Source organism: Labrus mixtus, chromosome 7 (genome assembly GCF_963584025.1).
Source record: "Labrus mixtus chromosome 7, fLabMix1.1, whole genome shotgun sequence".
Lineage (NCBI taxonomy): Eukaryota > Metazoa > Chordata > Actinopteri > Labriformes > Labridae > Labrus > Labrus mixtus.
The window spans coordinates 25,786,093-25,810,730 of record NC_083618.1 but is presented as its reverse complement, the minus strand read 5'-3'; the positions used below and the strand labels follow the sequence as shown (position 1 = coordinate 25,810,730).

The following is a 24,638-nucleotide window of genomic DNA, read 5'->3' as shown; positions in this document are numbered from 1 at the left end:
GCGATATACCTCCAGTTTTGCTGCTCTGCACAGTCAGGGTCTCTATTCCTGCCCTCCCCATTGTGCTGTGCAGTGCTGCAGCTTATCCCCCGTGCTGAGCCTCAGTGTGACAGGCTGTCTGGGCCAGACCCAGTCAAGTGACAGAGCCACACACTGAGTCTGTGGTTGAGCAAAAGAAAGAGCCTCTTTAACAGAGTTGCTGCAGCTGCACCCTCAGCCCGAATAGAGCAGTAAAGAGTTTAAATATAGAGCCATGCAATAGTTTCTCCTATTTCCCCCCAGTGTCTTAATATTTGAAGTAAGCCTTGATCTGCTTCTTCTTGTCTAGTCAGCAGAATCCATTTTCTAATTGTTTTTGTTGTAGCTGTGTTCACGCCAGCAGAAAGGAAATACTGTTTGTTTGTTCTAGTTCAGCGTTCATTCAAGTATGAGATGAAACATATTTTTTGATTTTTTTCTATTACATGTTTTAGGTTACATTAATATTGAGTCAAATGAGACGTACTGAGGCAGCCATCACATAAACAGTGTCTCTCTCCTGAACTTTTCTGCACATGTTTCTCTCCTTTTCTCTCTCCTCCAGTATGAGCAGTTTGAAAGTACAATCGGTTTTAAGCTTCCTAACCACAGAGCTGCCAAGAAGCTATGGAAGGTCTGCATTGAGCATCACACATTCTTCCGGTAAGAATTGATCTGGTCGCACTGTCGGAAGGTTCCTGTACTCAAGTCAATTGAGGCAAACAAAACATAACCAGCTGTGCAGCTTTATCAAGAGCAACTCATTTTACTGTGTGTATAAGAGACTATCACCTCATCAAGCTTTCATGGCCCCCTGAGCTTTGCTGGTGACCTTGTGACGAATACTTGTTCATCTTCGCAGGAGTGTGCAGGAGTTATGAGGAAACCATTCACACATGTTAGGACCAAATACAAAAGGCAATGACATTAGTTGATCCTTAATTTGTGTAGAATAAAGATTTACCTTCAGCATTAAAGGTCTAAAGATTTCAGAAAATCATAGCTGCTTTAAACCACTCAGGATATATAATTTCTCTATTCTCCATGTTGTCACTGATTAAAACGGGGAAGGATAAAGTAGGAAATACACACGTCCACTTTCATTGTAATACAATTCAAACTACTTTCAATTCACTTAATTATTAGTTTCTTTTTGTTACTTGAATATTTTCAAGAAAATCCACTGAGTCCTTTTTGTTTTCATTGCAGGCTGGTGTCTCCAGAGCCTCCCCCTAAGGGCTTTCTGGTGATGGGCTCTAAGTTTCGATACAGCGGAAGGACACAGGCTCAGACCAGACAGGCCAGCGCCCTCATAGACCGGCCTGCTCCGCACTTTGAGCGTTCCACCAGCAAGAGGTACCTGCTGTCCAGGAGCTTGGATGGAGGTGAGAGCTGCAGTAGATCCAGAATAGATCCAGAATAAATCTGTTTATGGGTTCTTATATTTGAGCCACTATTAAGGGGCCATTCAGATAGGATGTGGTCGCTCTCTCAAACCCATTCATTGTGTATGTGTTGTGAAACTGAGCGAAGATTTGTGGTTTGTCACTGTCTTCAGTCTTCAGTCTTTATGCGGAGTTGAGCACATTTTTCACGCCCACACACTCTCTCACTCCGTATCACCTGCCTGGCCACAGTACCAACCCTCAGGTAGTATTACATAATACCAAAGTTATACTACCTAGTTACATCATTTAAAAAAAACTAGCAAGCATTGACTCCTTTGGTTGATTATGAAGAATGATTGATCACAAAGTAAGTCATCTCTGTAAGGGACCAAAAATGCTAAACATTAGGTAACCATGGTGATGTATGCATGCCTGCACATGAGGATAGGAATAGGTAAGTCAGTCAAAATAAGTCCTATGAACTTTGTATCCTAATTAATTTACTGCTTTGTCATTCCTCATATTTTGTCATCATTATGTATATGCTTTACTTGCTGTTACTTGCTGATATACACATAATAGTAGTGTGTTTTCATATTAACACAGAGAAAGGGTCCAGAAGCAGGCTGGTGTTATACTTGTTTTTTAACCTTTCATTAGCATACACAGCCAGCTGTGCCTTGAACGTTATCTCACATACTTGACTGTGCACGTGTTTTTGGAGGATACCTCTAGAGGGTGCACCAAAAAGCTCAGGCCGTGTGCAACTCGTAATGTTGGCATCGTCCAAACTCCGTTTCTTTTCATTTTTCTTAAACATTTTTCCTGCCTCCAGCACAGTCCTGGTTTTGCTACATTTTAGTTTTGCAGGTTTCATAATGATCACTTAAATTGACTTAATCTGTAGTACGCTTGTTTTACGGGTATGTTTGTCACTGTGCAGTTTCAATAACACGTCATACAGATGTGGAAAATTGCAGACTTTAATTTAGCTCGTTTAGCTCGTCTCCAAAACTTCCTGCCGTTGTCGCCCCTGTTGCTGTGTTGACTGTCACATCCCCTCTGCCTCCACACTAACCCCAACGTTCATGCGCATACTGCATCTTACGACCGTGTCATTTTCATTTTCAAGGCCATGCACAGCCGACACGCCAAATAGAAGCAGGGGATGTGAGGCAGCCACCATGCGCACACTTACGCATAGTTAAAAGCAAGTATATCTGTGGACTAACTTTAATTGAGCCCGTGGGGAGCAGGAAATAATTAAACATCCAAAAAAATGACAACCGCAAAAAAGACATACCACATAAGAGACAATGTTTGAAGAAAATCTAGCACAGAAACAGGGGAAGGAATAAACTAAAATCACTGGGAAGGAGAGAGTTATCGAGCACAGATGAGACCAAACAGGCTGAGGTTAGAAACAATAAGGTCAAGGACACACAGGAGGGGAAAATACTAAAAATCTGAAAGTTAGGCTTTATACACGAGGGAAAGATGAGTGACAAATAGAAAAAGGAAACGTTAAAATGAATGATATTCACAAAAGGGATGACATCATGACAAAGAGACATTACAGTGGTGTATGTATCGCCTCAGGTCACACGCACAATTTCCTTAAACTGAGTCCTGATGGTTGTCACTGCATCATCAGAATTTCATGTTGGCATCATGATCATTCTTTGCATGAATCGAGCATTTCTAATAATTTGTATTCTGTCAAGACAGAATTAAGCTACAGATGTTTGAGTTGAACCTCAGGGGCTAAGTGTTGGTTGTCTCTCAACACATGTCCGATGTGTCCTTGGGTAAGACCCTTAACCCCAAGTTGCTCCCGCTGCTTTTGGCGGCGGCATATGAATTTGTATGAATGGATTAGTTAATATACTGATGGACATTTTACATAGCAGCCTCTGCCATCAGAGTGTGAACGGGTGTGAATGGGTAGGTGTGATATTGGGGTGTAAAAAAAACAAAACGTTTGATTAGTCAGAAGACTAGAAAAGCGCTATACAGGCTCAAGTCCATTTACCTTCTAACTTTGGATTGTCTCTTAAAATAGTTCTACTCTTGTTATCAGCAGAGTTCTCGCGGCCGGTATCCGCCATGTGTGAGAACCACGACGACCTATCACACCGCAGCATCAGTAGACAGCGCCTCCTCCATAGCCCGTCTGTGGACGAGCAGGAGACCGAGCTGGAGCCCAGTCTGGAGCAAGATGAGGAGGACAAGGACCAGGATGAAGAGATGGACGAGGACCAGGACTATGACGGCGATGTCACTCCGAGCAGAAAGAAAGAGATCATGGTAGATATGATTTCAGACACACTTAGTATTAAGAAACCTGTAAACGACACAAGTTATTAGGCAGTAAGGCCAATTATTAACCGGTTTATTATTGGATCATGAGGCATGTACAAGCATTTATGAGGAACTTTAACATTTAATAAACACATAGGTTAACTGGCACTTAATTCAATGTTTATGATGCCAACCGTAACCCCTTATATAGTCTAAATAAAACATAATAAGCAGCTTATAGAGACAATTATTACCTATTTACTTACATCCATTTGAAGGACGTAATGTTTAAAGAGTCCCCGGCAGAGTGAGGTTTCATTTATCAGGTTTTCATTCATTGGATATGAAGGTAGATCATTGAGATGTAGTCCACTTGAAGACAACTTCAGCCTTGTGTCAGGGTGATGGCGTGGCCTGCAGGTCAAGCTTTTCAGGGCCAGTAGTGACTCATTTAGCATGGAAATAAAGCTTTGGTGACTGTAGTGAAAGCAGCATTTACTAACTCTTACTCCTTCACTCCTATTCACGCTGGCTTATACTGTATGCTTACACTGCACAGCTCACAAATCCTGCTTCACTGTTTTAACCCTTTGTTATTGTGCTGAGCCTAGCCCTCTGTTGCTAACATGCTTTTTCCTCTTCTTAAACACTTGCTGGCGATAAGGAGGAGGCTGTTGAGAGTAAACAGGAGGTATTTGATGTCTGGTGATTTGGCGTCTGTCTGTCTTTTTACCTGTCTTTATCCATCAGTCATTACTTCTTCTTCTTCCCATTGTCTAATGTTATCTCATTGTCTGTCTTTCACTGTCAAAATGTGGCAATTAACACTGTTTTCAGATTGCACTGCATTGCACCCTATAGCCAGGTGATGCTACAAATTCTGTGTGGACATATTTGTCATTTTTGAATGTGGACTGGACTAGTTTCAAATAAAGCACACACATTTCTACAATATAATATTTTAGGAAAGCTTTGGGAACCAAACTCTGGAAACCTGCCAAATGCTACGTTTTTTTCAAACTTGTCTAGGCGTGGAAACAGGCAGTTAATTCTAGACCTCCAACCTACCTGTCTGTCTGTCTGTCTGTCTGCTTGCCTGTCCTCGTCCTGTCTTACCTACTGCCATCCTGTCTCTGCATCTTACCTCGTTACCTGCACTCTCTGATCCTGCACTCTTCACCTCTGACCCCTCTTGTGCTCGCCCATCCTCCTGCCCAAACTCAGCTCTCTCAGTTGGATCGGGAGGCCTCTCCTCGGCACAAACAGGAGGTACAGGTTCCATATTTGGTGGCTTGTGCTTTCTGTTGTGTATGGCCCAGTTCATCTGCATCTTTAGTTTTCCAGCGAGTTTTATGGATTAAAAGTTGCCTGCATCTACATTCTTACATGAAATTACATTTTAATTTGAAAAGTCTGGCATCTGTGAGTGTGAGCAAAGAATAGTTAAGTTTGTAGATTAAAAAGACTCCAGCGTATCATGTAGGAATGAGACATTCCCCTTTTTGATGGCTTACATTGCATCGGTAAATGCTTCTCATTATTTTGTGTCTGTTCCCAACTGCGTGCTTCTCTGGTCCTTTACTTAAATATAGTACCAATATCCAAAATCTAGAAGCAGGTGTCTGTCACGTAGAGGGAGGTAGCTGCCCTTCAACTGAATTGAATTGGCCGTTCCACTCTTGGCTCCTCCTGTCTACATGCATGTATCCTTAGGCAAGATTCTGAACCACAAATATCAAATAGCTAATTTAATGTACTTGAATGTTATGTTAATTAGTGGCCTCGCATGGAGTTTGATAAGTGTGTGAATGTGGGAAAGGGTGAATGCTTACATAAAGTGTTAATTAGCATTCATGTCACATTTAAGCGTCACTTTAAATGCAACTGATCAGTTCCCATAAACTGCTACAGAAAATTGGTGTTGTTGCCTTTAGGGAATGGTGGTTTAGTTAATAAGCCTAAAAGATTATGAAAATAGTTTGAAGAAAAGTACAAAAAAACATATATTGTGAGTGCGTTGATCTATTGAAGCCAAATGCACACCTTACCGTTACTGGTCAAGGTAGGGTTAGTTTAAACATTTACCTTTTTGTAGGCAGTTAGGGAGATTGTTGTGAGCCTCCTTTCTTATGTAAAACAATCCAAGACAAGAAAATAACGTCTCAGAATGTTTGGAAGTGTAAATGATGTGGAAAAATCTCTCTCAAGACAAGATGACCCGTTTATTTATGTAAGTAATATCCTAAAGAATAGGCAAACAGTTGTTATGCCTGCCTCAAATCAATAGTCAGTAGCTCAGATGAAAATGCAAACAGGGTTTTCTTATTATAGTAATTCCTTTTTTCATTCTAAGTGTTCAGAGATCCCCCCCTTTAATTATTTTATCAGTAGTGATGGATGACTTAGCCAAATATAGTTAGCTTTATATTAATATGAGGCTTCAGCATTCTGAGAAAGCTAAATTAAATGGGTATCTTAACTGTAAAATCCCCCTTCCTGCCCCTGGCAGTGTTTCCATGTTGAGTTTAAGAAGAGAGATGGTCACACTAACAGAGTTTAGAATCAGAAAGATTTTTGTGTTTGCATAGGGACACTTGACTTCATAACTTCCTAAACTTTAACTTTCTAATTCTAAGATACATCTGGGATAAAAATGTTTATACTGAGGGAGCACTGTTGAGTTTCTCACACATCACTTCATCGCACACATCACGAAATGATAACGTAATGGCCTGGTTAAACATGAGGAATGATTTTTTTAGTAGAAAAAAACAGTTTTGCCCATATACATATGATCACAGAACGTAGAAGAATTTGAATTTCCCTCTAAATGTGATGAATGAGCAGTCGAGAGAGGCAGAAAATCACAGCCCTTAAATAAATGTATGAGGTTTCTTTTCACCACTGATTGTTACTCACAAACGAAAGTACAAATCTAGATTCATGACTTTCCAACAATGTTAAGAGTTTAACATATTCATTTATTTTTGCGTCCGTGTTGCACTAAATGCTTATGTCTTGGACAGTTGTTTGTTTTCTGTGAGCTTCAAAATCATCATGTATTACTTCGTGTTACATCTCATATCGGTGAACAAACAGCATACTCTCTAAATGTGTGAGAAATTCACTCTCCGTATCTCCTGTGTGAACACAGAGTCTCACATTCCATTCATTCATATTGGTCGTGACGATGTGATGAATGCTTCTTAAAAGGACTTCCACATCTGGAAGGTGCAATTTCTCACTGTCGCTTGTTTTCATTCTCTAGTTTCTGGACAAGTCTAAGGACGTCTTGCTGAAGCACCAGGCCAGCATCAACGAGCTGAAGAGAACGCTGAGGGAGCCCAACAGCAAGCTGACGGTAAACCGCGAGAAGCGTCTGTCATCCAGCTCCCCAACCGGCACCCCAGAGAAGAAGGCTGTGAGTGTGGGCTGAGGTCGGGGGAGGGGGAGTCGGGAGGGTTTACTAAAGTTAGCTATTGTCTTTATTCCAAACCCAGCTACTTCTCATGCTTGATAATCCATTAAATTACATTGATATTTTGCTTTCTGCCATCATAGAATTCCTGTCTTTGCTCATGGACTTGAAGTCAGCCAGATACATTTTTTGTTATACAGAGAACCTTGTGTGGCTAATTGTTGTATTTAATTTGTATTCTTGCCTTTAAATAACTCTACCTGAAGATGTAGTGTACTGGTGGAGGTGTACAACCACAAAAGATAAGAATAGAGCATAATAAGAGCAGGATGTCATGGTTACTTGCTTTCTTTCCTACCTACAGGCAGCTCACGTGTGCCTTCTCTGTACAGACACTACTGCTCACAGAAACCCACATAAAAATCTTCTCTTATTTTAAGAGCTGCATAATGGATTACATTCTGCCTCTTTCTGGTTTACCAGAATAACTTTGAGTGTATCTCAGCGGTACTTGATGATGACTGAAAAGTAGCACAGAATGAGGCAACTTGACGAGATTAGTTTCAAGATGACTTCTGAGATTCTCTCAATGTGAAGCACTTTGGAAAGAATAATCATTTTTTTTATACTGGACTGGCTAAAATTGGAATAGATTTCTTTCCATCAGATCATGAAATCGCTGATGTTTTGAACACATTTTGATTTGAGGATTTGAATTCTCACTGGGTTGTAGTCCTCAGAGTTTCAAGTTTTTTGCTTGTGTCTTAACTGTCCTCAGTCTTTGGGAACAGATTATGTACATGGAATGTCAAACGTCTGCTGCAGCAAATGTAACCTGCTGCTATGCGTCTTGTACAAGGTACAGTAGAGGGATGGGGGGAGGAATGGAGGATTATTAATAGGTTTGACTGACAGTCAGAGACAGGGAAAGTCTGCCCTCAGTTGAACTCAACACTTTGCTGTAGTCATTTGCAAACATATTTGGATTGCAAATGTCTTTTGATTTGGTAATATGGACTGGTAGGCTTTCAGGTACATGAGGATGCCTATGTCCCTTAGTTTAAAATTCTATCAAAATGTATATTTTTTTCCATTATTTTCTTTTTACACTTGTTCTTTCTGCCTTTCCAGTTTTCTCCATTTTGCATGGAATGGTTTTCAGTGCTTACTAATCGACTCCAGCTCTAACTGCTGTTCTTCCTTCTCTTTTAAACTCTCTCCTCTGCTTCGTGTCGGCCAGTTGCCCGTCCGAGCGGTCGGAAAGGACACTGTTAACAACCTGTCTGTCGAGGGCTTCATCCAGAAAACTCTGGTGACTTCACCTGAGGTCGCATATCTCTCACTCTTTCTCCTTTTTATATATTGTTTTTTTATTTATATTTGTGGTTTGGTCAAATGCAATGACTTCCTTGTGGTATGATCACAACTGTGTATGTTTATCTAAGAAAATAGATATTGTACAATCATCTCTTAATGCCAAATCTTGTTTTCCAAAACTTTCCCATGTTCCATGTAAGCCTTTTGTTGCCTTTTCTGTGATTCTGATCATTGTGTAGACTTTATGGTTTGCAAACAGCTGTGCTTGGCATGTCTAACTGTGTTTAATCTATACCAACATGTAGGGCTCAGAAGAGTGGGTATTGATTGAAAATCAAGAAAGTTATCCACAGGACCATGACCAGAAGGCAGAAGAACAGAACAAATCTCTCACATTTGATTCCTCGTGGGAGAAAATGGAGCTGAAAAAAGAGATAGACATTACCAAGATGATAAATGAAGAGGTAACAGGCTATGACAGAAAAGAAATGAAAAGCCATACTGATGAATTTCCATCAACAAAATCACCCAAAGAGGCAGATGTTTGTTCTGAGCCTCAGCAAACAAACAAATCGCGTTTTATGATTCAATTATCTGAGAATGAAGGAGAGACAACGCAAGACAAATCTCAAAGTACACCGTCCAAAGCCTCAAACCCTGAGGCAAGTAGTGATGTGGCCCCGGGCTCTTGCCAGATAAAGGAACACAAAGCTTCTAAACCGAGAAAAAAGAGGAGACCCCAGAGCTTAAACCTGGGAATGCCTGCCGAACTCATCTACAGAAAAGAAGGCAGTGATTCTACTGGAGAAGAAAATGAGGACTCAGACTCAGACAACGCCCCAGAAGCCTCAAGAACAGGAAATCATTGTGAGCCATCGCTTGTGGTGATGATGAAAGGTGATCAGGGATCAGGAAAGGATCAGCCTGTCAGAGTCAATGAAGACAACAAACAAGAGGACGTATCACAAGAAGAAAGCAGGGAGGTCTACGCTCTAGAAGCAGAGACGGTCAAGAGAAAAGTGAGTCCCATTGGTATGGCAGATATCAACTTGGGGTCAGTGAACGGACCTGGAAAGATAGAACACGATAGTTCATTGACGAGTGCTAAAGGGGAAAGTGTTGTGAAGGTTAGAGGGAAGGGCTTAATTGACAACAAAGAGCTAGCTGAGGTGAAACTGCGACAGGTCAGGACCCATGAGAGAAAGATCAGCAGCTCAGGGGCAGATGATATCGAGAGTTTCCTTGGAGACAGAGGTCAGAGGACTTCTCTCCACAGGGTGTCAGGCAGCTTCCAGTCAGAAATCACCCGGATTGTTCCTCTGAAGCCAGAGCGGTCAAAGAGTGTGGCGTGTAAGGATGAGCGGGACAGACCAGGACAGGACGAGCCTACACGGGGCCTCAGAAGAGAATACCGCTGGTCGGTGGGCTCTCCAGAGGGGCCCGCGGATCTTAACTGGACCGATGTCTCCACCTTCCATCCAGCGTTCGCAGCGGATCTGGAGGGTTCGGCTAAAGCGGAACATGCTGATGACAGCTATCAGTTCGGTAGAGGACCGACAGAGAGTCAGTCATTCGGCTCAAAGATTTCATCGCTTTCCAAAACGGCTCCCCCGGCCCCGCCAGTGAAAACACAGAAGGCCAGGGAGTCTGGACTTATACTGCGGAACAGCCGGAATGCAGGCAGGGAGCCGAGCCTGGACGCAGTCAAGAAGAGACACTCGGTAACTCTGCTTGGCATCTGCTATTCAGTCATTGGAATCAAAGCATCGCATGAGCTTCAGACAGACTTGCACGCCATTTTGTTTATTTTCTTTCTACGTTTTCAGTGACTTGAAACCCTCATCCATCTTACCTGTTCGTGCCTGTATGGAGAGCAGGCGGAGTGGTGCTTTTGCTCCGTCTTGTGGCAAAATCCAATCAAAAAGTTTGGACATTTTCCCATATGGTAACCCACTTTACCCCCTTCCATTGCCCTCAACATACACCACACTGTCTGGCAAATCTGTACAGCTCACCACTGGCTGTGAGAGTTAAAAAAAAAAGAAGACAAAAATCAATACATCATGTTTTTGATTGTTGGTTTGTCTTCACCTTCTCTGACCTTGTGAGCCTCCGATTTCTTTCCAGCCCTCGTTGTTCTCTGTCAGAGGACGGCAAGGAAAGAAAGGCTTACACATCTCTGTTCCCGGTGTAAAATTTAAGTACAAAAATGATTGATTGCATACTTTGTACTATGTTACAAATTAAATCCTTATATTGCTAGAAAAGGGTAAAGGTAATTTGGCACAGAGACAATTATGTAGAGAACTGGTAAACACACTACTCATTAAGAAACTACATTCAGCTGATGATCTCTCATCAACAGAATCCACAAACTGGTCTTGATTCCTCAGACAGGTGATAATGTTTCATGAATCAGATGATTTATTCTCCTTTTCCCCGTTTCGAAAGCTAAGCGTGTTTTTTTTACAGACACACGGGTTTCTCCAACTGTGAAACCCCGGCAAACAGTGAGCAGCCAGACACCACAGCTCAGTGCCTGACACAGTCAGATTTGCTGCTTTCATTTCACTGTCGGTATCATAAGGAGCTTGCACGCGTTTGGCACTGGAATGAAAGACATTTGAAGTGAATAGACATGACAGCTTTCATCATTTCCCACCTTTTCATCTGAGTCAAGCTCTTGCATATATTGGATTAAACGGGCATGAGAGGAGGTGTTGCGTACCTCTCACTGGCGAGTGACAATCATATCAAGATCAGATTGAACTCGGGGAGTGTGGGAAAATATTAGGAGCTCCTCAAAACATGTGGACGCTTTCGCACTGTCTATTTAAGAGGCTTTGAAATGCTTTTGGCTCTTTTTATTGGGCATTTTACATTTTGATTTGACAAAAGTCCCTTGTTGAAATTCAAGGTGCATAGTGTTGCAACACTTTCTCAGTTGGTCAACGAGTGACTGATGCTATGCTAACAAAAAAACCTGCTCATGATACAAAGAGCATGATTCTTTTGTCCTGCCTCTGCTTATGCAAACAAATCAAACAGTCTGTAGATTTCTAAATTAGGTTCTTAGGCTCAGCTCTTTCCTGTGCTCTGAACTGTATTGCTTAATGTTGAGTATTTGCGGAGTAGCGCTTGAAATGTAGGCCTGAGTCCATTTTAACCTAGCTTGATCTGAAAAGAGCCAGTGGGCCTAGATCAGGTCCAAGAGATCACCTACATTTTTTTTTTTTGGTTTGAGTCATTTGATAGAAACCAAAATGACTGTATAACTAGCTATTTGAAAATGTTTGGCTACATTTAGATTTTGAGTCTCTCTGAGCAGCGTAGGAGAGCAGTTAAGGTTACAATCTGGTGCTCAGAAATCACTGGACTCGTACTGTCAGGCCTCCATCAAGCTCTGCTGCTAGGACATCTGTGTGTGTGGTGGCCTGTTTTTCCACTGGCCACTTCTGCTTATGCTAACCCTTAGATGCTCTCTCTTCTCTTTCCTCTGCTTCCCCCTGCAGGAGCCTGTCTCTACTCCTGCCATTTATGAAGAGCCGTTTGCTGACTTCAAGGTTACTCATTTGTATTTAAACCCACCTTTATACTTTCCATCCTTGACTTTCACCATCTCTTTCCCTCTCTGTGCCCCTCTCTGCCGTAAACTGCATGCCTCTTGATTCACTGCACCAGTTTCTCCTGACAAATAGCCTAAAGCTGTAAAGAAGGGAGTGTTAATTTTTAACTGACTGCTCAGCTGCTGTCTTCTTTGCCAATCATCAGATTTTGAATTAAATCTGTGTGATGTTAACAGAACTCCCAGCGCTTGTCCATCACTGGTATAATCCAGTTTTTACTTTGATCCAATTAGCTATTCTAAATGTAATTAATATAAGGGACATGACTTAAAGCTGGCTGCCTCAGGGACTACATTATAATTAGATCGTGCCCAACCCTTTTGGCCTTGAAACAGAGTAATTTTGCTCCTGATCCTTTGTCGTGTGTCGCACAGCAGTTCAGCCAAACTGTTTTGTGAATGGTTGCTTTTGGAAACCTAAAAGTTTTTCCTACAGAAGCCATGAAGGGAATGATAAAGGGTTTACACTTTTGGGGCTAATTTGGGAACTATGCAGTGGATAGAAATGCCATTATGATGTCTTATAAAAAATCATTTTGTAGGAACCTACATACATGTTTTTTATGTGCTCTAATTGTACTCCTTTTAGGCATGCCCAGAGACATTACAGTAGCCACACAATGTATATGTTATTTTAGCTTCCTTATCAATTCTCAATTGATAAGAAAACACATTTTTTGACATATCGTAAAATCGTAAAAAAGCCAGAAAGTTGGAACAAAAAGTCAAAACAAACCCTATTTCTTGTACAGTACTAGTAAAAGGTCCTGTTCTATCTATGTCCCCAGCAGACTGAGGAAGAAGATATGCCCCTTAGACTTGCTCAAATTCTGATATGGTGATAATTTTTGAAATTATCACCTGAAGACGACCTCTGGTTGAAACATTGTGATTGTGATAGAATAAAAACTTTTTGCGGCATTCGAGTAACTTCTTCCTCAACCTGTTGTTTTTGCACTGCCCTGAACCTACCTGATGTGCATATAACTACCCCCTTTTCTATATATGTATGTTTCCAACCATTCATTGTCCCCACATCTACTTTCAATATCTATTACTAATTTGCAGTCCTTTGCACTCCTGATTATCATTGTGTGGTTTCTCAGGTATATTCAGGATACGTTGTATTGCTTGATTGTGGAGCCTTTCTTTAGAACCCCAGCAAACAAACCACCTTCAAATATTAGGATTATTCTTCCAGTCCATTCTTTGTCATTTTCATCATACATCCATATGCGGTGAGGTAACCCAGAGTGGTGATCTCGTGTGTGTTCATGGTCCAGAAGGAGCTTGGGGACAGGAGGCCCCAGCCGATCATGACCTCAGAGGAAGAGCAGGAGCGGGACACGGTGGCCTGCATGAGAGAAACCCACCTGGGCATTGAGCGCAAGTGCTCCAGCATGACAGTCAGCTCCACATCCAGCCTGGAGGCCGAGGTCGACTTCACCGTCATCATGGACCTCCACTCTGGCTCGGATGAATTTTCCAAAGGCATGTCAGAGCTGGGAGAGAGGGAGCGACAGCCTGAAGTGGGCCGGGAGGACTTTGAGGAGACCTCAAGGTTCTACTCAGCCCGCCTAATGGGCTCCCGGGACAAGTCTCCAATGGAGGAGAAGCTTCCTGAGATGGGAACACATCATGAGGTAGAATGTGTTCATCCTTCATCCTCATCACCCCCCATTGGATTCACCCTCCCAGGCTGGACTGTGTTGCCATAACGACCTGCAGTTTCATTTTTTTATTCATTTTCTTGTGGAACCATCTCGTTTCATTTGACTATTGTTATATTATGTGTTAATGTTTAATATTTTCATTTAAAGCAGGTTTAATTCCCTTTCATTTTTTTATTTTTTTATCTGGTTTGTAAATGTATACTTTTTGAACCCATTTTATTTGAGTTGCTGAGTGTCTCCCTGCTGCTGCTGCTGCTGCTGCTGCATCTTCATTTGCATAATGTCATCAAGCTGAACGACCCAGTAAAAGAACAAATCTTTTTGTTTGTTTTTGAAGTTTCTCTGTGTTTAAACTATTCTTTGCTTGTAAGGAATGCATTATTTTATGAAGTTGTGCAGAGGTCTTGCTGTGAACTAATTGACTAAACTGTACACTTTGTGTTTCACACAGCCTCCTGTGGCAAAGAAAGACCCCAGTGCTGTTAATATGGCTCATATGCTGAAGAGGTCTGACACCAAGCCAGAGAACCATACGAATGGATCAGAGGTGCACCCCAACATCATGAATGTCTCACCACAGGTAAAGCAACTGTACGACACCATGCTACAGACAATGTGAAACAACCTCACTATACTGTCACGTACAGTAGGTTGAGAACAACACTCATCATAGGACCAAACCCAGAAGTCAGCTCACAAATGGACTGGCATTGAATAATTAAATACTTTGGCAGGACTCTGAAGTTGGACTTGATTAGGAGGAAGCCCTCTCTTTATGCTTTAGTGATGTGAAAGCCATATTCCCTGGATGAGGATGACATAATAGCATCATTATGGAGTGATTAGAGCATTGACAGTGCATTAATGAGGATGATGAAAGCAGGTGCGAATCCCATTCATCTCCGTGGCAAAGATTTTAGAGCTGGCAGGCTCTCCCACAGGTGCCTTATTAAAATATAATTATTGCCGAGCTTTTTAGCCATTCAGCTAATGGTGTGAATGAACTCAGGCAATCATGAGGAGGCTTTGAAGTGCCACATTATTGTTGAGTCAAAGATCTCAGAGCATGACATGCATGCGTGTGTGTGAGTGTGTGTGTGCATCTGCAGCAAATGGACGATGACGTCATGGTTAGGCCGACAAAGATCTCCAGCACCATCATTGTTCTGCCAGCAGAGGGAGCCATGTAATGCTCTGTCAAGTTTCCAAACAATAGCACAAATTCTGAACTGCCGCCAGCAGTCTGGCCTTAAATTAGGGCAGGCGTGCCAGACTGGAGTAAAAATAATTTGTTCAGCTTTAGGATTACCTTCATAGACAATTCATCAAGGAAACACACGCTGTGTTTGATTGTCAGTCATAAAAATACTTTGAAAACAAATGAAGGCAAACGTTTGCATGGACTCCTCTTACATAAAGCTTAAGAGATCATATCATATTGTACTTACATAGGTCCATGAATTGATTTGAGCTGAGGCTATGAAGCTTTTGGAGGGTGGAATTGAAACATTGTCTCTCCTGTGAAACGGTTCTCTGAAGCAATAGAACACTCTTTTCCCCTGTTAAACATTATTTAGCCCTGTCATTATTTAATAATGTTGCAGATAACACTGTCAGCACACAAAGATACAGAAGAATTAGATGCAATCTTACAAAACCTCACCAGTGAATCGGTTGTTTGAACCTGTTTGTTGCTGGAAAGATGCTTTCCACAGAAGGCTTTGTAGTTTTTCAGGACAGGTGTTACTAATGACATTAAAAAAAGCCTCCAGTGAGCTCTGATATTGAGCTAAAAAACAAGCATGGGTGAAACAAATGTGGTAGTAGATTCTTCTGTAGAAGCAGCTGAATGTCTTCAGGACTTGTAGCCCAAGACAAACTTCCCCAAGGAGATAATAAAATGTATTGATCGTAGTGTATTGTATCACACTAAAAAAAGCATGCGCAGATCCTTTTTTAAAAGAAATTTAAGATATAGGTGTACACATTTATTGTGTTGATCCCTCAAATGCAGTTAGAAGATAAAGATATTTAAGAAAGTATGGGTACTCAACTGGAAAGAAACTGCACATGTACGTGCATCACTGCTTGACACTCTGGAGTGTGATAATGCTTGTTTTAATCCATATAGTGCCCTCTGCTGGTGAAAGAGAGCGGCTAGTGTAATACAACAATACTCAAATGTAATGTTTTTTGACTGATCAATACATCTCGAAATATATCTGCAATAAAAGCAGCCAATACCAATCAGTGTTTCCCCTAGGTTTACCGCTTTGGTGGGGGGGGTTGGGAGGTGCGGGCAGACGGACGTCGACACAAACACTTGGAGTTCTTGGTGATCATGCGTTACTTTTAATAACAGCTGTCCTGTTCTATCGGAAAGGTATCCTTAAATGACTTCTTTCCCTGATTTCCGACTCTATCCACTATCCCATCTCTACAATTAAGGCACAAAAAGCCCCCCAAATTTTTTTTATTATTATTATTATTTATTTTTATTAACTTGACCTTCAAGAGGGGCGGGCCGCCCCCCTAATATAATGGTAGGGGAAACACTGCCAATAGTCACTGGATGTGCTAATATCGTCCAATATTATCGGATGGCCAATTAATTGGTCGGGTCCTAATAAAAAACATCACATCTTTATTAAGTAGAAATACAAAGATTTTGAGATTTTGAGATTTTGGCAGTGACGAAAGCAAGACCACAAGAAAATGTCCTCTAAGCTGATTGGATGACCGACTTATAATATTGTCACTACGCTAAATGAAGTAGTGATCCTTTGTATGATCACTCATTCAATTTCTTTGTAGCTGATCATATGTTGTAGTAGGAAGTTGATTGTTGAAGTCTCTTGCTACAGATTTCACTGTTTGTAATTCATCCTGCATGTCTCTGTCCTCAGAACTTCAGCCCGCGGAAGGCTGCTGCTGCTGCTGCCCCTAAAGAAAATGGCTCCCCTGTGAGTATCTATGCAGACATGATACATCAGTAGGACAGCCTGTGTGTGTGTGTGTGTGTGTGTGTGTGTGTGTGTGTGTGTGTGTGTGTGTGTGTGTGCGCGTGTGCGTGTGCGTGTGTGTGTGTGTTTGTATGGCGGCAGAGTAACAGTCTTAAACCATTGTGCTGTTGCTATCTCATTTTGCAGGCCTGACCTTTACTTTGTATTTTTCTGAACAAAAGTGACACTGATGAATGTTTGAAAGTCATATCTGGATTGTGAGTCATCTATGAAAGTGTGCTACAGCACGTGCATTTGATATCATAATCACGACTCAGTTGTTTGACTCTGAGAATGCGCATTTGGCAATTTATACAAACAGGTCCGCTACAAGCTACAGTTCTTAGAATAACTCTGATTCCTCTGAGTGCAAACAATATCCATATGCAGATGCTTTTTATCATACCAGTATTTCTCTGTCATGTAAATCGATTCATTAATAGAGAATGAACTAATGTTATGATAAAATGATAATAATGTTGGTTTGTCCTTTGGAGACTGTTAGAAAAGCATCTCCTCCAACCACTCTATTATATTATGATTTACCCCACAGTTATCTCAGATTCAAGGTCTTTGTGTTTGTAGCAGTTTTTTGTTCGAGGTCATCCATCCCGAAACAGCTTTACATCAAAATCTTCAGTGTAATGATCTGTTTCTTACATTGATCATGCTGTTTTAAATAACAGAGAAATCGCTTCAGTTTTCAGTCGACCTTTAAACCCTCTACTTTATTAGACTCTACTATGAATGATTTATGGAACTGTTTCCTTCTTAAAGCTCCTGTTAGGAGTTTTTAACTGGTCGTGAAACAGACTGAAATTAACACTGATGTCTCTTTATGACCTTTAAAAGCAAAACAGATTATATGACAAACATTTTTTAGTTCTATATTACAATTATTAATGCTTCAAACTGCTGCAGTAGGGTTAGATGGCAGAATTTACAGCATACTTCTGAAAAAGACTTTTAGAAAATATTTTTCACAGCAAAGATTCTCAATTGAGTGATATGTATGACTGTTAAAATAAAACAGGTTCAGATTTTTTTTTTATTGGAACCACACCTTAAACATGTACAGAACAAAATCAGCAGAGACACAAGAAGTACCACAGGGGGTGTGGAAAATGTACAATAAAACAAAGATTTCATTAGAGTGATATCTTGTCCTAATCATAGTTGCTTAGGCGTTATCGGTGCACAAGTTAATGTATACATACATGTATCAAGAGATGAATTATGTTTTTGTCATGGAGTGGGTCCTGTTTCAATATGCTTATCATTCATCATTTAATAATGGTATTCTCTTATTTTAATTTAACATGCCCCTTACGATATGCTGTGACCTCTCATATAAGCCTTAAGTGTGTCCTTAAAATGAGCCTAAATGAATTAATAAACTCTGGATCTATTAAGAGATAACATAAGATGATGGTTCTGATGGATCTGCAGGTATTCACAAGCTGTGGGGTCTTCTCAGGTTGATTTGAAATTACAAGTTCTCATTCTTAGCTACAGGTAAAGTTGTTCCAAGTATTTAACCATGTCAATGTTAGCAGACTTCTTTTGGGTGTTTACGTTCTTTATGTTTAAACACCTTTTCCAGATTTAGAGTTGTCTACTTTGTACTTCAAGAACGTTTTCTTTTCCATACTCAATTAAATCCTACGATTGGTTGATTTGATTCTATTTGAATGATGTGTCATGCACACAAAGTGCCCAACCCTCATGGGTTTATAAAACACTTTTATAAAAATTCAGTTTCAGTGGTTCAACAATTCATTTCACTATTAAGTAGCATGATCATTTCACAGCTGAGCCTGAAATAGTGTATTCTCTTCTCTCAGGCTTTGCAGATAAAATCAGATAAAAAAAATGTTCCTCCTCTAAAGCACAACTCCAGTTTTTCATAATCATCTAAACAGAAGAAATCAACGTTAATGGAATCAGTTTTTTTCTAAAACATACATCCCTTATGTTGTCATACATGGGACGGTGAAACAAAAAGTATTCAAGCATTCAGTATTCAAGCAGGTCTTCTCCTTTACACACCCACATAACTGAAGTCTAGAATGACTCAATTTAAGGGGCCTTCATCTGACTCCTACAGTACACCCTCTCCCTCCACACTACATATGCCTTCTTGTGTGGAGGGCTCGCCACTTGGGGGCCATCCCAAACCATTTAGCTGGTAGTGGGAGTGTGTATGAAACTCTCAGCAGCAAGCCTATACCACTGCTGACTTCATCTGTATCTGTATGTTTGTTATGTCAGAAAGTCTGTACAGAGCAGTTCTGTATGACAGTTACAGTTTTCATACAGACTCCATTTAAATGTTTCTTTGTATTGTGCATCAGTTTACCCTTCATTAGTGTAAAATATGATATGAGTAAATGCCAGCTTACTTTCCACACTGTGACTTAAAGGACTTATAAAGCTGTCGTTATGTACAGTTATGATAGATTATGCTTTCCGGTGGAGAGAGGGGATTTGTCTTAGCCCTTCAGCTCTATTTGTCTCATCCCCCTTTATTAAAATGTAAATACCGTCAGCTCAAGCTGTGACGACAAACAGAGTTCTCTAAATGAAAGTAGAGAATGATTGATCTAAATCTGCCTGTTTGTTTTTACAGGTGAGTTACTCTCAAAAATACCTGATGCCTACATGAGAGATTTTAATGTTGGCTTTCTTTGGCCAGTAGAAATTTTCTTTTCTGTTCTCAGTTGGTGATACGTTTATTTCACTCTCTTCTAATAAATGTGCTGCAGGTAAAACCAAGTACCCAGGAGAGGGAGTCGGTTGTGTCCCCGCTGACCATCACAGCTGAAAGTGTCACTACGGCAACCACAACTCAAGTTACCAAGGTAACGCCTTTTTTTTTTACTTCCATGGCCACTAACATCTGTATCTTATGGTACAGTTTGAATCTATTCCATCCCCTCTCATCAAATGTTGCATTACATTACAAATTACATTTTGACATTGAGAGAATCATTTTTTAAATAGAAATCATTCGGTTGTCAGATAATGTAGTATAACAAAATTATAAACCTCTATGGGGTACAGATTAATACCAGTTACTTCTTGACTTTATTTTCAAGTTATTTAAATCATAGCAGCAAAGGCTAATGTTTTAATGATATGACCCAAAATTAAAAAAAAAAAATGTAATCTATTGACTCCATTATGACGATATATTCAAAGTTTTAAAGAATGCGTATGATCAGAGGAAACTGTCTGGTGCATTAATCAGTTGAGGTTTCTGAAGAAACACCACAGAGATACATTTTTAAACACACGTAAGAGATGAAAATACATTTCAGTCAGAAAAACATTCATTTCAGCAGAACATAGTTTATGTTTCAACCTAATCACTCCTCACACTGCCTGAGCTAGCTCGTAGGCAAACAATGACACCCTTGATCGCCACTTTTTTTGGGACCCATGTTGATTATAATTTTGAATTGGTGGGAGTGATTCATGAAACTTGTGTCTGATGAATGTGTTCTGCAGACTGTGAAAGGAGGCTACTCAGAAACCAGAATCGAGAAGAGGATTATTATCACAGGAGACGATGATGTGGACCAACATCAGGTGTGAAGAACTTTTAACATAATAATAACTTTTGACTATGTCTGGTATAGCCCCCATACGTTAACATATATGTGAACCATATGTCGATGCTTCATATTCCCAGGCCCTTGCCATGGCGATCCAAGAGGCCAAGCAGCAGCACCCCGACATGCTGGTGACAAAAGCTGTGGTTATCAGGGAAACAGAATCTCCTACTGAGGAGTTAAAGCAGAAAGCAGAGGTATGAGACTATGTTATGACTACACTGTGTGTTCTCGCATCAGTTACTGACAGGGCCAACTGGGTTCATCTTTCTGGGCCCAGTGCGGTTAAGGGATACCTGGGCCATGAGCTTTCTGGTTAGAATGTCTTTTTTTTTTACAATAACAAACACATGCAAACAGGTACCAGTAATAGTTCAATATTAGAATGAAAGCTTTCATTTAAATAGGAGGTTTGAAAAAAACAAAGAAGCTTAGTGTTTTGCATGAATTATTGATATCAAAAATATTAAGTTTAAAGGTCACATAATATGCAAAATACACTTTACCATGTTTTTCTAACACTAACATGTGTCCCTACCGTGAAAAAAACAAAAAACAATAATGAGAAATGTCCATCCTCTCCATCTTTTGCCTTTGCCATTTGGAGATTTTCCATTTATGACATCACAAAGGGAAGTAACCCCTCCCACAGCTCAGTGTTTTTTCTGCCTTTTGAATCTGCCTTTCCACTGTAAACAGTAGGACATGGTCAATGAAAGTCCAAGCCTCCTAAGCCCAGCTCACTTGCATTTAAAACACAGAAACAGTTTGTTCTGAGCAGGGGGTTTATAGGCGTGCTGAAATACAAGATTGCAGGGACAATTTTCATAGTGGATGTAAAACCTTAAAATGTAAAATAAAATATGTAAAATAAGGCTAACAGAACAAATTAAATGAGTTGATCCACAATTAAGCATTAATACATTCAAGGCATTTAAGAATTAAGGACAGCTTTGTACGAATAAAAATTCAAATGTCATCCGATTCAGCATTCCTGCCCCAGCACTGAGGAAGCTACAGGCGAAATGCGTTGTTCGCCCACAATAAAATACAGTCAAGTTATTTTCAGTGTGCCATGGAGTTTTTGAATAATTTTTCATGGTATGTTCCTGCAACCATGCACACCTGAGAACGTATAGGGTACCCTGTTGGCCATTAAATAGATCAAATGATCACTGATTATGTTTTCATCAATTGTATCTCTACTATAAAATTTTTTGTGCTCTCTTGCTATGTCCCAATTCAGGCGTAGCATCCTTTGAAGGAGACAGCCCACGAAGTGCCCGGCCTTTTCCATTCTAAACAACATATCTAATGTCCCGTACAGTACATCCGCCTATTCTTTAAAGATCATTTTAAAGTTAAAAAGCGCCTTTGTTAACATTAATATTTGTAGTTATTAGATAGATTTAAAAACAATTATATTTGTTACTCGTGGGTGAAATGGCCTAAGTCGTGCACCGTGGTTTTAGTCCTCTAAGCGGGTTGAAGTCTGACATGTCAATCCAGCCCTCACCCCCTAAAAAAAGCGGAAGCATATGGCAGCTCGTTTGAATTGTTGCACAATTAATCGTTGTTCCATGAAGAATGCACCAGATGGATCCTTCCTTAGTCAGGAAAAGAGGATGCATTTGTTGACGGCATTTAAAGAAGCCTTCAAAATGGGACAGCCTGGATGGATGCACCCCCTGAATTGAAACATAGCAACTGCCTCTTAAATGCCTTTTTTTATTTATTTTTTTTATGTGTGATGACACATCTGTTGTGTTGTTGTCTCTTTGCAGTCCTGATTGGTCATGGTTGCTCCTGAGACAGAGGGCAGGAGAGAGGATCCTTCAGCTGTGTGTCTCCTGTCCCAGCCTGCAGAACACCACCATTCATGAGGACTCCCCAAACCCCTTTTTTTGCGCTCCATAAAGCAGTAGACTTCCACTCCTGTCCCTTTAGACAAAACAAACTGACCCAGCCTCTGAGCCCGCCACTGCATCCCGTCCTGTCCCGGGCCCTCTCCATCTCCTCATGAAACAAGAAAAGACTTCTGACGGATGATTTATCACTTGGTTCAATCAAGTGGAGTGTTGCAAGATCGAAAGTTGAACCTGGTCACAGCTGTTGCGATTTAAATTCACTTTTACTATCGTCTAAAACTTTGCACATTATTTCAAATACTTTGGCTCGTTTTGAATCAGTTTTCAACCCAAACCTCTCACAACTTTCTGCTTTCTACAATGCCCCAAATATCTGTTCTGTGCTACTCTTATAAACGAAAGAAGACGTAAGAGCAGAGAAGAGTTGGTGAAAGGAATGGAGACAATGCTGGTGGGTATTTGGGGATCTGGAGGTCGGTGCCACGTGGCAAGATGAAGCCTTTTGCTCGTTGTTGCCACCTCCTTGGCTTTGCCACCTTCAGTATATAAACAGCTGTCTTATTAGCTTTTTACATTTTTATCTATAGAGGATCTAATTTATGTCCAGTGGTCGCTTGTTTATGAAATATGTATAATATCAGATGATTATAATCTGCATGATTCAATAACAAAAATAGCTGAGGGAATGAAAAGAAAAATACACATCCATAAGAAACTCTGACATGATGGGACAGAGCACCTAGTGTGAAACTGTAAACAACAAAAAAAAAAAAAAAACACACTGGGCCAGTGGTGGGACACGTTGCAATCTTGATGGACCCTGCTGATGAAGGACAGTCGTGCACTCCTCATTGGACGGCTGGAACCGTCACTTCGGTCCCAGTCTCTCTAACATATTCTCATCACTGTCCTCCCATTTCTCCCAGTCACTGTTACCAACGTCATTCAATGTCTACTCGTCATCTATATAAAGAAATGCTTGATACATGTTTTGGGCACAGTTAAAGCATTTTTAGAGAAATTTTAATATAAATAATGTTTTATCTAATACGTTTCAGAAGTGTTAACATGTATTTTTTTCCCCCCTTACTTGATTTTTACTGCCTTCCATTATGAAACAGATTTTGTGGGTTATTCTTGTGTTTTTGGACGTTTCGGTCTTCCATGTGAACACACGTGTGAAAACCTCTGACAGAGAAGCTTATCATGCGGTTACTTTGCTCAGTACTTACTTGAGATGTTACAAAGGTTAGCAAAAAAATATATCTCACGGATCCCCTAATGAGAAAGTTATGATGCAATGAGGAGAAATGCAGTTAATTGCTGGGGAAACCATTCTTGGTTTTGTTCAGCCTGACATATCTGGTTGTCTGTATGCTGTTCTCTGAAGATGTAAAGTCTGAACAGCTCTCCTGTCAATCAGTTGTCAGCAAGATCTCCATTCGTTCCATCCATTTGGAGCTAGAGAGCTGGTAAACAGATGTCAAATTAAATATCTGACAGAGTAAGACATTAACTCGTTTGGAGTTATCCGGCCATCATGTAAATAATTTCAGTCTGTATTGGTCTTTTAGGGCTAGTAGATATGTCATTGTTTTTTCCAGGTAAAGGTTAACATTAGCCCCGTTTCCACCAAGCAGTCCGGTTTGGTTCAGTACAGTGTGGTACAGTTTGGTACGGTAAACCCTGAACTTGCTTGCGTTTCCACAGCCAACCGTACCCTTATTTGGTAAGCAGAGTGTGTATGGAGATAGCCGCGTCAGCTATGTAATAGTGTGACATCAAAGCAGCTCAACACAGCTAGCTATTAATTAAGTTAAACGTTCAAGAAGAACAGGGACACAGTAAACAAGGGACCCTTTAAGGTCGGATCGGTACCCTTGGAACCCCAACAGAAGGGTTAACAAAAAAGTAGGATGGTACCAATCCCTTATTTTGGTACCATTCCCAACTTATGACAGTGGAAACTCCAATAAATGGTAACCGTACCGTACCGAACTGAACCGGACCGCTTGGTGGAAACGGGGCTTTAGTCTGCATAATATAACTACAACAATAGGGTGAAAGTGGCTAGCATGCTACGCTACCTAAAGGGAATCAGGGTATATTTCGGTGTTGGTAATTGTTACTTTGAGCGACATCTTCACATGACACAGTCTTTTAATTCATTCGCAGTATAAAAAAAACAAACACGGATCACTGCAGCTTTAAACAGCGACGTCAGAGAATGAGTCAATGAAATAAACCGATATGTGCATGCTCACAAACACTGCCTGAAAAGTTCAAAACCACAAGATTAACATGGGTACTTGTTTTGTTTTTTGTTGGATTTAATCTTAAATTATGGTGTATGAGTTTGTAATTGTATTTATAGGAGTGGTGAATGTGTGGCCTGTGCTTTTCCTTCCTGTCCC

At 40.6% G+C, this 24,638-nt stretch overlaps 1 protein-coding gene across 9 annotated transcripts in view; it reads left to right on the top strand.

Annotated features, from left to right (window-relative positions):
- Positions 1-24,414, top strand: part of LOC132977035 (protein 4.1-like) — a 93,322-nt gene extending 68,908 nt beyond the window's left edge. For 3 of the 9 annotated variants that reach the window (XM_061041389.1, XM_061041386.1, XM_061041384.1), the window contains exons 10-23: positions 584-681; positions 1,228-1,403; positions 3,487-3,713; positions 6,976-7,128; positions 8,366-8,452; positions 8,748-10,163; positions 11,955-12,005; positions 13,351-13,710; positions 14,192-14,320; positions 16,647-16,703; positions 19,508-19,603; positions 20,253-20,333; positions 20,437-20,553; positions 22,141-24,414. In XM_061041389.1, the coding sequence (XP_060897372.1) occupies positions 584-681; positions 1,228-1,403; positions 3,487-3,713; positions 6,976-7,128; positions 8,366-8,452; positions 8,748-10,163; positions 11,955-12,005; positions 13,351-13,710; positions 14,192-14,320; positions 16,647-16,703; positions 19,508-19,603; positions 20,253-20,333; positions 20,437-20,553; positions 22,141-22,146 (3,054 nt within the window). In that variant the 3' untranslated portion in view covers positions 22,147-24,414. The remainder of the gene's footprint in view (positions 1-583; positions 682-1,227; positions 1,404-3,486; positions 3,714-6,975; positions 7,129-8,365; positions 8,453-8,747; positions 10,164-11,954; positions 12,006-13,350; positions 13,711-14,191; positions 14,321-16,646; positions 16,704-19,507; positions 19,604-20,252; positions 20,334-20,436; positions 20,554-22,140) is intronic. The other 6 variants (XM_061041388.1, XM_061041387.1, XM_061041391.1 and 3 more) reach the window with 5 other exon arrangements.
- The last annotated feature ends 224 nt before the right edge of the window (positions 24,415-24,638 follow it).